Here is a 17,395-nt window from a genome sequence, read left to right as displayed (position 1 = left end):
CGCCTCTGTCTGCATCCATCTGGCTTCAAGCAGGTGGACCTCTCACTGAGACGCAGGGAAACCCTTTCATTGGGGGAAGGGGCGTTTTCTCTCCTGCTGCAGGCTACTGGTCTGTCTGTTTCCCAACTCCGCTATTTAGGCTGAGAAGACCAAGCTGGAAAGGTTCTGGAACTGGATCATAATAGTGCCGGGGCCGAGAGAGACAAAAACATTCCCTCCCGCCTCCCAGAGCCCTGTCCCCTGCCTCACTGGTTTTCTAAATTTGACCCAGAAGCCAGTGGAGGTCTCACAAGAGCCCTCTGGCCACACTCCTCTCTCTGCTCTGACTCCAAGTCCCTGTTCCTTTCTGGGCCTCAGTTTCTCCACCTGTGAAGTGAAGGTGCATCTCCACTCTGACCAGCTTTCTCCGAGGGCCAATGGGAGCTCTCAGCATCTTTCCTCCGGCTCTCGGCTCTCCGAGCCTGGAAGGCCTGGCTCCCCTAAACACGTCATCCCTGTGTTTTGCCAGGGACCCAGGCAAGCTCTTCTCTCTCCCCCCAGACACTCAGCTCAGAGGCCGGCCGTGGCGAGGCAGCGGCCTTGTGCGTGTCAGGAGAGCCTGGCTCTGACAACTCAGGACATGCCATTCACCCGGGTCTCCAGCTTCTGGGAGCAAAGGGATGCTGCCCATCTGGTCATTCTAGGAGGAGGGACGCGATGGACGGCAGGAGTCTGGGGTGGGGTGTCTGTCCAACACTTCACGGGAGTTTCACCCCATCCGCGGAGCCCCATATCCAGGAACCTCTGGACAAGAGCCAGAAAGAGAGAGAGCAAGGGCAATGAGCGATGGCCTCTGTGGGCATGGGCAGTGACGGATGGCCACGGGCTCAGGGAATGCCTCACTGTCTTCAAACAATTTGGCAAAAATGAAAAAGACTGACAGTACATGGCACTGCCGAGGGTGTGAGGAACGCAGCCCTCTTTGCCCTATTGGCGGGGGGTGGGGGTGGGGGGTAGAGTATAAATTGGGTGCTACTCTCCGGAGGTCAAGTGGAGTTCTGATAACAATGGAAGGGCACGTTCTGTTTGACTCGGCAATTCCCTTTCTGGACATGTGACACATTCAATGTAGATCTGTGCAAGCAGGGACAGGCAGAGACAAGGGGACGCCCCAGCAGGCAAATAATTTGCACCCCGTGGGACAATCATTCTTTAGTTCCCATTGCATATCTACTGAGAGTCAGGAGTCAGTCCCTTATAAAGGTCCGGATTAATTGCCATTCTATTTCCAATAAGTTCCAGTGATATGCGGAGGTGTCTGGCTGGAGAAGGCGCCTGGCTGTGCCGTCCCTTTAACCAGCTCCGTGAGCAAGCATATGAGCAAGATGTTCCCTGAAGCCTCATCTGTAACCACGAAAACCCAGGGTCTTCAGAAAACCGGCCAAAGGTCAGGCTGGTGAAGAGCATTCTAGAAACGGTTTCAATTGCCATCGAAGGGGGATCCAGCACGTGAGTCACAATACACCCACGCTATGGAATGCTATGCAGCTAGTTAAGAGAATAAGGCAGGTCTGTGTGCATAAGATGAAAAGATCTCAAAGCAGAGGAAGTAAAAAAAGCGAGCTGAAGAATATGACGGTGGTACTAGTTTTAGGGGATAGATGAGGGCAGAATAAGTGGGAAAATGGCATAAATGAACTGTTAACGAGTATTTCAGAGGTTCAACTCAGGTGGAAATAGGAGAGGGGTTTTACTATTTTCTATCTCTTATTATTTTGAATTTCCTTAAAGTTGAGCAAGAATGCTGTTCTAGCCCTAGCTGGTTTGGCTCATTTGGCCTGTGGACTCAAGGGTCCCAGGTTTGATTCCAGTCAAGGGCACAGGCCTGGGTTGCAGGCTCCGTCCCCAGTGGGGGGCGTGCAGGAGGCAGCTGATCAATGATTCTCTCTCATCATTGATGTTTCTATCTCTCTCTCTCCCTTTCCCTTCCTCTCCAAAATCAATTTCTTTTAAAAAATATATATATACATATATTTTTTAAAAGAATGCTGTTCTGAACAATGTAAAAAAGAAAAAGAAAGCGAAGAGAAAGAGAGAAGCTCACTAAATCTGCGTGGCAGAACAGTGTAGTGGCTAAGAGCACCCAGTCCGGGGCCAGAATCTCGGTTCCAGCATTTGCTAGCTGTGTGGTTTGGGCCCCGTTAAAAGCAAGATCTCTGTGTGCTGCCGTGAGAATCAGGTGAGCGTGTTCAGCTGAGCGCTCACACCGCGCCCGCCACATAGTAAATCTGAAGCTCCTTAACCTGGCGCCCACAGCCCGTCCTGACCTGGCCCCAGGCGGCCGTCCAGCTCCTCTCTAATCTCCCTCCCCGCACACGCCAGCACCCCAGTGACTCGCTGCTCCCAAAATACACCATCCGCATTCCTACCTCCGTGCCTCTGCCTGGCGTGACCTCTCTCTCCCTCTTCTCCAGTTGGCAGGCTCTCGACCGGCGTCATCCGTCTGCTCGGCCAGACCACCCTGGGGCGGTCAGTCACTCTGCTCACGCCTCCCTGGCCCCCACCAAGATGCCGTCCCCTCCCTGTCTGCCGTTGCCACTAAGCTGGCAGTCCCCAAGGATACGGACCACCGGCTGCCCGGCGCTCAGCACACGCCTGGCACAGCGTGAGCGCTCATGAAAGTCTGTGAAAGAAAACGGGCCAAAGGTCAGACTGGCCAAGAACATTCTAGAACCAGGTCTCCTGGCCATGGGGTCTCAACTCCCAGCTCTGCCGTTACTCGGCTGAATGACTTTGCTGGAGATACTTCGCCTGTCTGTGCCTCGGTTTCCTCATCTGTAACATGGGAATAAGAGTGCCTTCCTCGGGGTTGTTGTCTGTAAGCCATTACATGTAAGGTCATTAGAATCCTGCCTGGAACCCGGAAATAAAGACGACATGGGTAGTTATTAAATAAAACTAAATCAGCAGGCAATCACCAAGACCCTCCCTCAGAGCCAGCCCAGGGGCAGGCCCCGCCCCCTGGGTGGTCTGCATGCCCGGTGGTGCGGGAAATGGGTGCCGGCAGTCCAACGCCTGCGCTGAAGTGGCAGCAGGTCCATTCTCCTTGTGAGTCAAGGACAGACCTCGGCCAGGTGCCCACAGGGATTTCACACCTGCCCATCTCTTGCCGATGCTGCTTTTGAGCAAAAAGAGAGCAGGCTTCGGGCTCTGCGCCTCTGGCACTGAGAGTTTGACCTCAGGCTTGAGTAGGTGCGTTCTCTTTCCCGAATTTCCCCAGAATGGGTCTCCCACTTGGACCAGCGACTCAAAAAGTCTTCCTTTTCAATAAACACATGTGTCTTAAGTAAGTTGAATTAAAGACAGAGCTTAAACGGCAAGCAGGGGGAAATGGTAAGCAGAGGTGGTGCAAGGATTTAACAAACTGCAGAAGACGCCAGTGTGGAAAGCAGGTGCAGGGACTGAGAGAGAAGACAGGGCCTTCTCTCGGGGGACTCATTCTCAGGGGAGACGCTTTAATGAGCACAGGATTCACAAGAACTGCTTCTACCTCCCTGCACGCCTTCAGAGCACGGCCCTTCAATGGGCTCTTTCTTTTACTCCGTGGCCATACTGTGAAGGAAGAATTAATACAATTCCTATTTGAGGAATAAAGAAGAAAATGGGATCCAGAGAAGTGAGGCGACTGGCTTAAGGCCACACAGCTTACAAGTGAGAGGGCAGGGCGGGGTGAGGGGGCAGGGCGGGGTAAGAGGGCAGGCGGGGCGAGAGGGCAGGTGGGGTGAGAGGGCAGGGTGGAGCGGGTCCAGCTCCAGGTAACTGGACCCTAGGCCTAACCCAACCAATCAGGTCAGCCAAGGTAGTAGCACTACCCTCCCTATAAAACCCATTGATATGTTAAGTTCTTCCTCTTTCTCGCCCATGCCCTCCTTGGTGTAGGTGAGACTGGGCTCGCACTAGTCCGAAATAAATACAGGCTTTCTGCAATTGCATTGGATTCGGCTCCCTGGTAGTCTTTGGGGTTGATGACACTTGGGCATAACAACAAGAAGGTGAAACCAGATTCAAACCTGGGTCTGTTCTGCTCCACAGTCCAAGTTCTCAGCTACTGTACCACCTGGGGCTCCTTTCCTCCCGAGAAACCCATTTCTCAGTAACTCGCACAGCCAGCTCTGTCCCTGCTCCAAACCTGGGACTTCCTGGGGCGGGGCTGGGAGGCGATGGAGGTGTGGAGGCGGAGAAGCAGAGGACAGACCAGGTCAGGGTGCTCTGTTCTCAGGGCCACACTGATGCCAACCGGGTACAAACCCGATGTCCCCAGCCTCACTCCCCGGGACAGCTGAGAACCTGCAGGCCACAGAACAAGAAAAGCAGGCAGAGGCAATCCCAGCTCTCATGCATGGAGCACTTCCTGCTCCCAGCCCTGTGCTGAGGGCTTCACACGCAGTCTCTGACTTAACTCCTATGAACACCCTTCAAGGCAGAGATCGTCATTCTCCCTCCAGAGATGAGAGAACTGAGATCTGGAGAGAAGGCAAGCGCAAGGCAGACCCAAGCCTCCCTGTGAGCCACTCCCTGTGCTCCTTCCAGACGGGAGCCATCCATCAGGGCGTTGGCATGGCAACCAGAAAAGTTTAGACACCTTCCCAAACATCCCAGCTTCCCTCCCAGGCTCAGTGCTTATGACCTTAAAAGGTATTACAGAAAAGGCTCTTCACCACGAAATCAGAGGACAGGAGGCTTAGCTACCTACCGACCACACAGTGATAAGGGTTCCTTTCCAGACCTCAGTTTTCCCATCTGGCCCGTGAAGGGGCTGGCCTAGCTTCTGGGGGCCTGAGTATGTCTACAGCAGGGATGGGGAACCTTTTTCCTGCCCAGGGCCATGTGGATATTTATGACACAATCTGCAAGCCATCCGAAAGTACCAACTTAAAAAATCAACCTGCTATATTTGGTCAAACGTTTAATTTACTCACCCCGAACGCCTTGACAGAGCCAGACCAACTGATTTCCCAGGCCTTATATGGCCCACGGGCTGGAGATCCCCAAACACTGCCCAATAAAAGTACAATGTGAGGCACACCTGCCACTTTAGAAGTTTCTAGTAGCTACATTCAAAAGTAAAAAAGAGGCAGGTGCAACTCATTATAATAATACATTTTATCAAACCCAATATATATCTAAAATATAACCATTTCAACATGTTGTCAACATAAAAAAAAACAATGGTTCATGGGCTACTTCACATTCTTGTCTTCCCTAGTCTGTGGAGCCCAGTGCCTGTTTCACACTTAAAGGGCATCTCCATCCCAAGCGGCCACAGTTCAAGAGCTCAGCAGCCGCACATGGCTAGTGGCTGCCATATTGGACAGCGCAGGTCTAGGATCTTTTTCAAGCCATAGCCCGTTTTAGCGGGGAGAGACATGCCCCTAACCGAGAAGCCTTATGAAAGTTACCCATCCCTTCTTTCCTTCTTTTTTTTTTTTTTTTAATATATTTTTATTGATTTCAGAGAGGAAGAGAGGGGGAGAGAGCGACAGAAACATCAACGATGAGAGAGAATCATTGATCGGCTGCCTCCTACATGCCCTACACTGGGGATCAAGCCTGCAGCCCAGGCCTGTGCCCTTGACCAGAATCGAACCCGGGACCCTTTAGTCCTAAGGCCGACACTCTACCCACAGAGCCACACCGGCCAGGGCCCTTCTTTCCTTCTAAATGATACTAACTGTTCACGCATTCACAGCAATTACAAGTTTACGAAGGTTAGCGACACTAAGATGTGCCGGGCGGAGCCTGGAATCAGAAAGCTAGGACTCCCAGTGTACATGATCTCACTCATCTGGGAGAAATGATGAGAAAGACAGAAAGACAGGAAGACAGGAAGGAAGGAAGGAAGGAAGGAAGGAAGGAAGGAAGGAAGGAAGGAAGGAAGGAAGGAAGGAAGGAAGGCAGGCAAGCTAGGGGCTGGTTCTCCTGTCTGCTTTCCAGGTGGTCTTGAGCATATTATCCTTCTCAGGGTCTCAGTTCCCACATCTGCAAAATGAATACACCGAGTGACAACCATGACAAATGAGGCTTACTGAGCCTTTGCTGGGAGTCTAGACTGTAACGGATACTGTCATGTGCCACCCCGTTCCGCCCTCAGGAGGAAGACATTATTTCAGAGTGCTGCCGGCTGTCAGCCCTGTCCAGGGATTGCCTCGGCTGAAGAGAACTGTCCCGCCCCAGGTCATGCCCCTTTCCAGAGGGCCGCCTGCATCCAGCGGAGAAGATGGAAAGATCCAGCTCCCTCACCTCAACTGGACTCTGAAGGTCATGCCACCGGAGCACGGCCCTGTGGTGGGCGCAGGCCTCTGTGGGGACTGCCCCGTCTCCCTCTGGACTGCCCCAATCCTGCTTCCCTCGCTTCCCCACGAGTGCTGGTCCTCAGAGCGCTCCCCAGAAACGTCCAACACACTCATCCCCGTCCTGAAGTCCGCTTACCGAGGAGCTCATCCCGCTACGGGGCTGTGAACCAGCCCCTGGACCTGCACCCGTCTTTCTCAGCCCTTAGCCCAGCCCCGTTTTAACGGGTGACACAAACGGAGGTTGAAGAAGAAAACGGACCGGCCCAAGAACACACTGCTGAGCAGCAGCGGTGCCACGGATGGGGAAACGGACGCTCAGACAGGCGAACCGATGTGCCGAGTCTCTGAGCTAAGAAATGTAACGCCAAGGTCTGACCCTAGGTTTGCTTTGCTCTGAAGACCGTGGTGCCACAGCCTCCAGCCCAGCCCATTTAGAGCCACAGGCAGGATTGCTAAGGCACTGGAGAGGCAAGAACCTTTACCATTGTCTTGCCACACCCACTGCTTCCCTGCAGCTCACTTCACGTTTGCAAAAAGGGAATGACAACTGTACCTACCTCATCAGGTACCTACCTCATCAATAGCTTTTAAAGATAGGATGAATTTATATCCGTAAAGACCTCAGAACGATGACTGGTACATAGGGACCCCTCTATTAAGTTATAGGTTAAAAACAAGCCACCTAAGCAGCATAATGTTGCTATAAGGCATTCTAAGATGTCCATGTAGCTGAGTAATAGTCCATCTGTGACAGTGACTGAGCATCATTAGTTCTCTAAGTGGTTCAGGTTTGCCGAAACCGGTTTGGCTCAGTGGATAGAGCGCGGGCCTGCGAACTGAAAGGTCCCGGGTTCGATTCTGGTCAAGGGCATGTACCTTGGCTGCGGGCACATCCCCGGTAGAGGGTGTGCAAGAGGCAGCTGGTTGATGATTCTCTCTCATCTATGTTTCTAACTCTCTGTCCCTCTCTCTTCCTCTCTGTAAAAAATCAATAAAAATATATTTAAAAAAAAAAAAAAAGAATCTGACTTTCTGTTAAAAATAAATAAATAAGTGGTTCAGGCTTGACCTGAGCTCTGAAGAAGTAGGAATGAAGGAGCAAGAGGAAAGACGAGCCGTCCGGACAGAGGGACCAGAAGAACCGAAGCCCTCTGGAGGGGAACTAAAGAAAACTGATAAAAGGCCAGCGTGACCACTGGCACAGATAAAAAAAAAAAAAAAAAAAACAGGGCCAGGTCAAGAATGGCTGAACAGGAAAGTAGAAACTAAATTAGGAAGGGCCGCTTACTACATGGACGATTTTGGACAAGCCACCTTATCTCTCATTTGGCTCATCTGTAAGATGGAAATAAAAATAATATCGATCATGCAAGGCCCTTAAGGAAACAGAATGAGTCAATGTTCATAAACCACTCAAAATAGTGCCATGCACACAGTAGATGCTATAAATGTTTGAAGACACATTAGAACTTTTTCTGAAGTACAATGAGAAGACATAAAGATGTTAGAATATGGATGCAAGGAGGATGGATGAAGGCAGGGCTGGCACATGGGTAGGTGAGAGTTGGTTGAGTAAATGGAAGTGTGGATGGATTGTTGGATGGAGGAATGGTTGGGCGATGGAGGTGGTTGGTTGGATGGATGGATGGATGGATGGATGGACGGACGGACGGATGACTGGGTGAGTGGCAGTGGATGTTGTTTCAGTGGATGGAAACATGGTTGGATATTAGGATGGGTGCCTTGTAGATGGAAGCCGTTGAGTGAATGTGGGTTGTTGTAGATGAGGGGATGGATATTTGGATGGGTGTCTGGATGGTTAGGTGGCTGGATGGTTGGGTAGGTAAAGAGATGGTTAGTTGGATGGGTGGATGAAGAAACGGTTGAGTGGATGGGTAATTGTTCAGATGGATGTTGGAGAGGTTGATTGAGTAGGATGGATGGAGAGGTTGAGCAAATGGAGAGTTGTTCAAGTGTTCAATACAGAAGTTAGGTGAATGGAGGGGTTGGGTGGACAGATGAGTGACTGGGTGGCTGGATGGGTATCTGGGTGGTCGGGTGGATGGCTGGGTGACTGGATAGTTGAATTGGTAAGCAGAAAGTGGAATGGGTGGGTGGGTGGGTGGGTGGGTAAGGTAGGGTGGATCGTTTGGTGAAGTGTTGGCTGTTCAGGTGGATATCAGAAAGGCTGGGCGAATGGCAGGACTCAGTGTACGGAGGGGTTGGTAAACGGGTGGATGGGGGCAGCTGAGGGACAACAGGTGGCACCAGACCTGAAGCACCTCCAAAGAACCCTCTAACGATCCCGGAGGATGCTCTGTCTGTTTCTGATGGGCAGGAACAGGTGTGCAGCCACGGCCTCCTATCCCGGGCGGCCGGTCCCAGGACCTCCTTCCTGCACGGGCCCACCCGCTCCGCGCCCGGGTCCTACCTGGAGGCGGCGATCTCGGCCTTCTGGCGCGCGATGGCGGCGGCGCGCTGGGCGCCCTCCATGGCGCGCTCCACCTTCTGGCGCAGCCGGTGGCCCCGCAGCGGCAGCACGCGGCGCCGGGGCCCCTTGACCAGCACGTTGTGGCGGTACTTGCCCTCCTCGCGGCGGCCGTCGGGCAGCGTGGTGCAGCCGTAGCCGTGGCGCAGGTTGTCCAGCCACTCGCCCTCGTAGCGCAGGCCGCTGGAGCGCTCGCTCACGCCGAAGCCCGAGCGCCGGTCGCTGCGCCACTCGCCCAGGTAGGTCTCGGTGGTGGTGGCGTCGATGTCCGCCTCGAAGGCCGCCGCCTCGTCCGCCGCGTCGGCCGCCTCGCCGCCCAGGCTGGCGGAGGAGCTGTCGCTGGCGCCCGAGCCGGGCTGGCTGCGCTGGCTGCCCAGCGACGCGCGGGACTCGGCCCGGCGCAGGCGGCCCAGCAGCGGCGCGCGGGGCAGCAGCCCGGCCCGGGCGCGGGGGCCGCCGTCGGGCCGGGCCCGCAGGCTGAGCGCGAAGCCGCCGCGCGGGATGGCGGGCGAGGGCGGCGGCGGGCCGTCGGGCGGCGGCGGGGCGGGCGCGTCCGGGGCCAGCGCGCCGTTGCTGTGCTCGCTGCGCAGGGACGACAGCGACGTGCGCAGCGGCGAGCGCACCACCGCGGCCATCCCGTAGGGCACGCTCTGGCGCACGCCGTAGCCGTGCCGCATGCCGTTGGCGAACTGGCCCTGGTACGTGCCTGCGGGCGGAGAGGCGAGAGGGCAGGTCAGTGCGGGCGGGAGGGGCCCCGAGGGCGCACCGGGGCCTGGGGGCCGGGGCGGGAGGGGCAGGGCCATGGGAGGGCAGGGCCATCGGAGGGCAAGGCCAGCGGAGGCACAAGGCCAGCGGAGGGCAAGCCATCGGAGGGGCCAGGCCAGCTGAGGGACAAAGAGGTCGAAGTCATGAAAACAGGCCAGGCTCCGAGGGTCATGGTGACCAGACATCCCGATTTTGGCGGGACGGTCCCGATTTCTAACAATTTGTCCTGCGCTGGTGTTTAAAACGCCGCGAGATGCAGGACAAATTGTTAGAAATCGGGACGTCTGGTCACCTTAGGTTACACGCATGTGCAAGCACATGAGCGGACAAGCCACGATGACTATTTTCATGGGTGGGAACACGGCAAGGCCACAAGCGTGTGAGGTAGTGAGGCTGGGAGAATAAGAGCATCCATGTGCAAAGTGGCGTGAGCAAGGGAGGCCCTGGAGTGAGATTACACGTGCAAGCAGACGAACGGGCAAGCCGGGCGGGGTTTGCGTGGTGTGGATGTTTCCGTCAGCAGGAACACGCCGAAGTCATTAGTGTACAAGACAGAGCAAGGTTGAGGTTAGCAGTCAGTTTTAACGGTGAAGTTGTATGAGCAGGTGAGAGTGTGTGTGTGAATTTAAATGTGTGCACAGGCCAAAACCGGTTTGGCTCAGTGGATGGCGCGTCGGCCTGCGGACTGAAAGGTCCCAGGTTTGATTCCGGTCAAGGGCATGTACCTGGGTTGCGGGCACATCCCCAGTGGGGTGTGTGCAGGAGGCAGCTGATGGATGTTTCTCTCTCATCAATGTTTCTCTCTTTTCCTCTCCCTTCCTCTCTGTAAAAAAAAAATCAATAAAATATATATTAAAAAATAAATAAATAAATGTGTGCACAGATTTAAAGTTACACACAAGAGAATGCTGGTGCAAGAACGAGTAGGCAAGACATTGGGTTTGCACGGCAATGTGAATATTTACACCCTGCGGGTGGGTGCAAGGTAGTGGGAACATGAACAGTCATGAGTGTGCAAAGCAGTGAGAGCACAGAAGGCGATCGTTATGTCATAACGATGTCACATAAGCTTAGGAGAGCATCCGAGGCCTTGAGTGCAAGGAAAGGCAACGTCGATGGAGGCTGCCAGACTGTTAGAGGGTCAGAGCGCAACGTTGTGCAGCACTCGAGGCTCTGCCGGGTGTGAGGTTCAACGTGTGTGCGTGGCCACGGTAGAGTGCAAGGGGATGTGCATGTCCACGTCCATGAATGAACACGGCAGTGAGTTTGCAGCCGCGTGACTGTCGGAAAGCACGTGACTGTTGGAGAGCATGGGGGAGTGTGTATTTGTACAAGGCCCTGTCACTCTGTGAGAGCAAGGGGGAGTGTGTATCTATGCTAGGCCCTGTCACTGTGAGAGCATGGGGGAGTGTGTATCTGTGCTGGGCCATGTCACTGTGAGAGCATGGGGGAGTGTGTATCTGTGCTGGGCCATGTCACTGTGAGAGCATGGGGGAGTGTGTATCTGTGCTGGGCCATGTCACTGTGAGAGCATGGGGGAGTGTGTATCTGTGCTGGGCCCTGTCACTCTGTGAGATCCTAAGTGTGCCACGCAGTGCATCTACAGAGGGGTGAGCACCCAAGGTCCCAGGGGGATGTGAGAGGAGCTGGGTGCTCAGGCCAAAGCACACGGTGAGGCGATCCTCTAGGATAAAAGAGTGTGGGAGGCTGTGGACGTCAGTGAAACGAAACTATGTACGGCCATGTGGACGCAGGAGACCTCCGTGTCCGTGAGTGAGCACGAGGGCTGCGGGAATGAGACTGTGAGCGGCCGCCACGTGCAAAGAGGCAGCATGGAGCCAGAGTCCTGGAGCACAGACGGCAGGAGCCAGGCTGCTGGGTCCACATCCGGCCCTTCCCCTCCCCCTCCCCCATTACTAGCAGCGCAGCCTTTGGCACGTGACCTACCCTTTCCGTGCCTCAACTTCCCTATCTGTCAAACAGAGATAATTGCCTCTTAATTCATAGGGCTGTTTGAGGTTTAAATGAGCCAAGATCGCTGAAACCAGTTTGGCTCAGTGGATAGAGCGTTGGCCTGCGGACTAAAAGGTCCCAGGTTCGATTCCGGTCAAGGGCATGTACATTGGCTGCGGGCGCATCCGCAGGTGGGGGTGTGTAGGAGGCAGCTGATCGACGTTTCTCTCTCATCGATGTGTCTAGCTCTCTAACCCTCTCCCTTCCTCTCAGTAAAAAATCAATACATTTAAATAAATAAATAAATGATCCAAGATCTCTGAAAGTTTCAGAAAGAAAATGTGTGTGTGTGACAATGGGATTTGACAAAGCTGTGCTGGTGTGTGAGGTCACCTGAACAGTAATGACAGGTCAATACAAAGCTGACCAAATAGCTTCCTGCTCCACCGCCATTCTTACGTGCTGTGCTCCCCAGGGCTCTCAAAGCCTCCTCCCCGTCCTCCCTGGGCGATTGCACGGTCAGGTTTCTGTAACTGTCATTTGTGTCCCACGGACTCCCCCTACCCCAAATATACCTTCAACCCCTTCTTCCCTCTGTGGCTCCCCATGGCAGCCTGGAGGTGGGAGCCCCTGGATGTGACACAGCTGCCGCCACCTCATCTCCTCCCCCTCCCCCACACACCGTCCACCGTCTCCCCAGCAGCACCCTGAAAGCCAGCTCCCTGCTTCATCCTCCTGCCTCCAGCACACAGGACAGTCCCTGACGCAAGGTTCACCGAACGGGGGCAGGGAACACAGGGCTTTTGTTTTATTTTTTAACTTTATTTTTTATTTTTTTAAATTTCTTTATTGCTCATATTTGTCCTCAACCCCCCATTCCAATCCCCACTCCTCCCCGCTCATGCCCCCACCCCCCTATTGTCCTTGACCTCTGGTTAGACTCCTATGTGCGCACACAAGTCCTTTGGTTGATCTCTCCCTTTTATCCCCACCCTCGCCCCATCGAGGTCCAACAGTCTGACCCACGGCTCCTTCTCTCCAGGTCTGTTCTTGTTCCTCAGTCTGTGTTGTTCGCCATTTCCCCCCGATGAGTGAGATCCGCTCATCAGGGCTTTTGTTTTAAACACACGCTGACCCTTCCCCCTGCTTTACCAGATAATCCCAAATGGCCGCCTTCTTCCCACTAAATCCTCCGCCCCCGGGGGCTGGGTAACCAAACAGCCAGCCAGGTAGGGGGACCCCAGGTCAGCCCGATGGGCCTGCGCCCAGGGGGGCCTTCGCCTGGGCTGGTCCCTTCGTCTGTGTCTCTTTTCTTGCAGATAACGGCCCCGCCTGTTCCTTCAGGAGCCCCATCCTGACTGCAGTCTGCCGCACCCGCACCCCGCACCCCGACAGCCCCAGCCTCCTTTTACTTTTTTCCCCCCTATCGCAGGTATTACCTGTCAGCGTGCCATAGGATGGGCCTACTGTGCTTATTGTATTCTCTTCCTGCCAGAACGGAGGCTCTGTAAGGGCGGGGACCTCGCCTGTTCTGCTCTCCGCTGTGTCCCCAGCCCCCGGGGCAACGCCTGGCCCAGGGAGGGGCTCCACCGACGTCTGCTGACCGATTGTCTGAGCCGCACAGAGACGCCATCTCGCTGTGTGTGTGGCACTGAGCAGCTCTCTGCTCCTCTCCAGCCCCCCATCGCCCTCCCGGCCAATGACGAGGCTGGACATGAAGCTCCCCGAGGTTTGGCCTAACCCTGACGTGTAGGGCTTCTAGAACTCGGGGCCCCGTGACTGTGGAGGGGGAGGAGAGCGTGTCCACAGGACTCCAGGCCACCTGGCCCCCCTCCCCCGGCACAGGCGGCTCAGTTCAAGCCCCCTCTCCTCCCCGCCCCAGCTTTTCGCCGTGAAGAACCCCATCAGGACCATGAACAGGGTCAGGAGCTCACGTAAACCCCTCCAGGCCCTGTGAGGTGGGTCCCCTGAGGAGGCTGGTTTGCAGGAGAAGAGGTGGGTAGTCGGAGAGCTAAGAAGGCAGATCCAAACCCAAGTCTTCTGACACCCAGAGCTCCTGCTCTGAGCCCCTGGTTCTCAGTCCTGACTCCCGCCCTAGAAGTTCTGAGAATAAAATACGGATCCCCCAGGCCTCACCACCAGGAATCCGGCTTTGACCTGTTGGAGAGGGACCCCGGTGCCTGCAGCCCCTCTGTCCAGTGGGCAGGAGTAGCCCGAGGGAAGAGGGACATCGGGGCTCCCCTCCCTTCCATGACCGGCCACAGGGGGATGTGAGACACGGACTCGTTCTTTTTCGTCCTCAGTGTGTGGGACAGTACCAAATGGGCACTCGATGGATATTGGTTGAATAATGAACAGCATGCCTTCGATAACTCTTTATTCTCTCCTCTCTGCTCTGTCCATCCGAACAGAGCTCTGTGAAGATGACTGCAGAGGTAATTAATGATTCCTATAAGACTTCCCCAAGATGACACAGCCAATGAAAGCACCAGAACCAAAACTCACATCCATGTCCAGCCGTGTGCATTTGTCTCAGAAGAAAGGGGTGGGGGCGTGGGGAGAAGGAAGAGTAAACAGAACAGAGCAGAGAAGGTGGTGGACTGGGGGAAAGAGAGAAGACATCTAATCTCTGGGTTGGGCAAGTTTGTGACGTTCAAACTTTCGCTTAAACTCGGCACGAGATGGGCGGACACGGCCCCTTTAAGCCGGGAGAAACTCAGATTGGGACAGAAGAGCGGCTCTGCCTCCCCTTGAGGAAACGGCGGCTATATTAGGAAGCTTACCAGCCAGTGTCCAGAGGCACCGACACCCGGGGCAGGCTGGGAGGGAGGGAGGGACGGCGCTCTGGGATGGGAGAAGCCAAGTGCTGGGGCCATCCAGGCTGACTCTCTCTAAGACAGGAGGGTGCCCGCTGGGGGACGAGAGGATGCATCGGAAGAGGGAGAGAAGGGGGACCCTGCACAGTTTTCCGGATGATGGGGGCCCTCTGAGGAAGGGAGGGCCTCCTGATCCCCATCGGGCTGGCCCCGCACTTGGCCTTGTAAACTGCAGGCTTTCCCACTGCCCTCAAGGGAAGGAGCGAGATTCTGGGCAGCCTGTGAGGCCAGGCATGGGCTGCGGCTGCCCACCAGTCCTGACTCATCTCCAACGGCTCTCTGGTCACACGCACCTTCCTGCCTCAGGGCCTTTGCACATGCTTTCCTCCCTCTCCTCGGCGTGCCCTTCGCCTCCCTCCTCCCCTGGCCAGCTCTGCCGGTATTTCGAGCCGTGCTTAAGTATGATTTCACCCAGGAAGATTGCTGGAACTCTGCTCCCTGAGCACTGCCACGCACTGTCGTGTCACCCTGTGCTTCTTCCTGGCACTTTCCCCAGTTGCAGTTAGAGACTTAGGTTGATCACTTGTTCACCTTAAGCCTTTCCTACCGAACTTTGGCTTCGGGGGAGGGGAGGGGGGAGAGCGAGCCTTGTCTAAGCAGTCCTGCTGTGATCCCAGAATCTAGCACCATTCCCAGGTGCTCTCAGTCAGCACCTGAGGAGTCTGTCTCCCTCCTGATTGTCACTCTATGTTCTCTCAGGGGCAGAGACCTCAGCTTCCTCTCCTCCAGACTCAGCACCTGGCATATGCTCAGTAGCGATTGGCAGTGACTGCCACCCTTGTTCAGGGCTTGAGGCTCAGCAGCTCAAACTCTGGGAGTCACAGGGACACTTACAAAAGGTTAGTGAGGGCCATAACCGTGGTACATACCGTCCAGCCCCTCAGACCAGGCTCCTACATGTAATAAAACCTGCGTGTCGCCTTCGCTCTGCAGGCTTAGTGGAGAACGACCCGAGTTTTAACCTTTACTCTGACACGGGATAGTTTTAAAATGGGCATAATTGAGTTAAACCCGCTGAGCCTTGTTTTATCCTAAATTGGAGGGAATGACACCTACCTCTATTTATTCCTTTGAATTCAACAACGGTTTGCTGTGGATACTGCAGTCTTGGTGCTGGGGCTACAGCAGTAAACAAGTTGACATGGTCCCTGCCTTCAGGGGCTTGGCGTCTAGTGCCAGGGGTGGACTACGTTTAATCAACCAGCATAGAAATAAATGTTAGGCAGCCACGGCAGTGGTCCGGAGAGATGCTGGGCTGGGACTTGGCCATGGAATTTGGAGGGTTGGTTGATCAAAGATTAATTGAACTACATGGGAGGCAGCTAGGACCAGGGAAATGCTCCATAAAGGCTAGCTTTTTAAGGAATATTTTTATTGATTTTTAAATTGATTTCAGAGAGGTGGAGGGAGTAGGGGAGAGAGAAACAATGTGAGAGCGAAGCAGCAACAGGCTGCCTCCTGCATGCTCCCTACCAGCCCGTAACCTGGACATGTGCCCAAGCTGGGAACGGAACCAGTGACCTTTCGGTGCACTGGATGATGCCCAATCCACTGAGTCACACCGGCCAAGACGAAAGGCTAGCTTTTTGACCGGTCAGAGTCGTTGCTCGGAAATGCTGGCCCAGGAAGGATTAACTGGAAAGAGGAAAAAGACCCAGGGAGGACGAGAGGAATCAGAGGGAGGGAATGAGCCCAGCCCCCATTTTTGCCTCGGTCTGCCTGTTTGTAAGAAAGCTGCCTCGGGCCCGGAAAGGCCCAGCTTTTGCTGGTTTGGGCACACCCCTGGCAAAGAGAGAAGGAAATGTGGGGGTTTATTCATCAGGGAGACCTGCCTGCACATCCCCTAAACACGTACATTACAGAGAAGCTTCTGGAAGCCACATCTCCAGTGCAAGACCCACTCGCCAAGCCAGGGATGATGGTTTATTGATGTGACCACTGGAGTTTTTAAAAGCACCGTAAGTGCGAAACCGGTTTGCTCAGTGGATAGAGCGTCGGCCTGCAGACTGAAAGATCCCAGGTTCGATTCCGGTCAGGGGCATGTACCTTGGTTGCCGGCACATCCCCAGTAGGGGGAGGGGGGTGTGCAGGAAGCAGCTGATCAATGATTCTCTCTCATCGATGTTTCTAACTCTCTATCCCTCTCTCTTCCTCTCTGTAAAAAATCAATAAAATATATTTTTTTTAAATAAATAAATAAATAAATGAAAGCACCGTAAGTGGTTCTAACATGCCCCCGGGAGCAGAGCTGTGAAACCTCTCCGCTCACCTCCAATTAGCCAGCGTGCTCCATTCCCTCTGCGAGACCTGCTGACGGGTGCCCTTGGCCCCGGCGTGCGGCAGGCAGGCCGTGTTCTAATGGCCCGCACACTTCTGAGACCACGTGGAGTTGCGTGTTCCCGAGTCAGCTGTGCTCATTACAGAAGTTACGTGATTTACTGATAGTTACCTCTAAGCCAACATGTTTAGAACTTTTAAAAAGGGTTTTATTTCTCTGAGAACAAACTGAATGCTTCTAGGTGTCCATGAAGGACAGTCCCTAAAAAAATTGCCCTCAAATTCAGTACCAATAATTATAAAAGATTGGGAGTGAAATTGTAAAAATCTAGACATTTCCTACACCGAGATTGTTCAGCAAGTGCCTTTAACTTCTCACTCCACTCTAAGGAAACCAGCAGAAACTGGATATGGTCGATGCCAGGTAGTGAGAAACTCCATCAGCTCAACCTGGGGAGGACAGGGGAGCAGGTATCGTGCCAATACTGTGAGTGACCCACCTGCAGCTCTCCTCCTCTCTGCTGATAGACCCTCCACGCTGCTCCAGGCTCCTGTCCTCCTCCACGGGACTCCAATAAAGGTCCCCAACCCAGGGTAAATCCCAGTTGCTCTGATCAGACATTTAGGCCTATCCACCTTGCCAGCGATTGAATCAGATATAACCATGCGATGAAATCGCGTTGAAACCTGAGGGAACGTTGGCA

General features: G+C 54.3%; 1 protein-coding gene across 1 annotated transcript in view; it reads right to left on the bottom strand.

Moving 5' to 3' along the window:
* Nucleotides 1–17,395, bottom strand: part of JPH2 (junctophilin 2) — a 62,418-nt gene that overhangs the window by 25,820 nt on the left and 19,203 nt on the right. Inside the window, exon 2 of the mRNA XM_036419024.2 lies at nt 8,764–9,526. Coding sequence (XP_036274917.1) covers nt 8,764–9,526 — 763 coding nt within the window. The remainder of the gene's footprint in view (nt 1–8,763; nt 9,527–17,395) is intronic.

This window comes from Pipistrellus kuhlii, unplaced genomic scaffold, assembly GCF_014108245.1.
Source record: "Pipistrellus kuhlii isolate mPipKuh1 unplaced genomic scaffold, mPipKuh1.p scaffold_m20_p_6, whole genome shotgun sequence".
Lineage (NCBI taxonomy): Eukaryota > Metazoa > Chordata > Mammalia > Chiroptera > Vespertilionidae > Pipistrellus > Pipistrellus kuhlii.
Note: the sequence above shows the minus strand (reverse complement) of the source record. Positions and strands in the feature narration are given on the sequence as shown.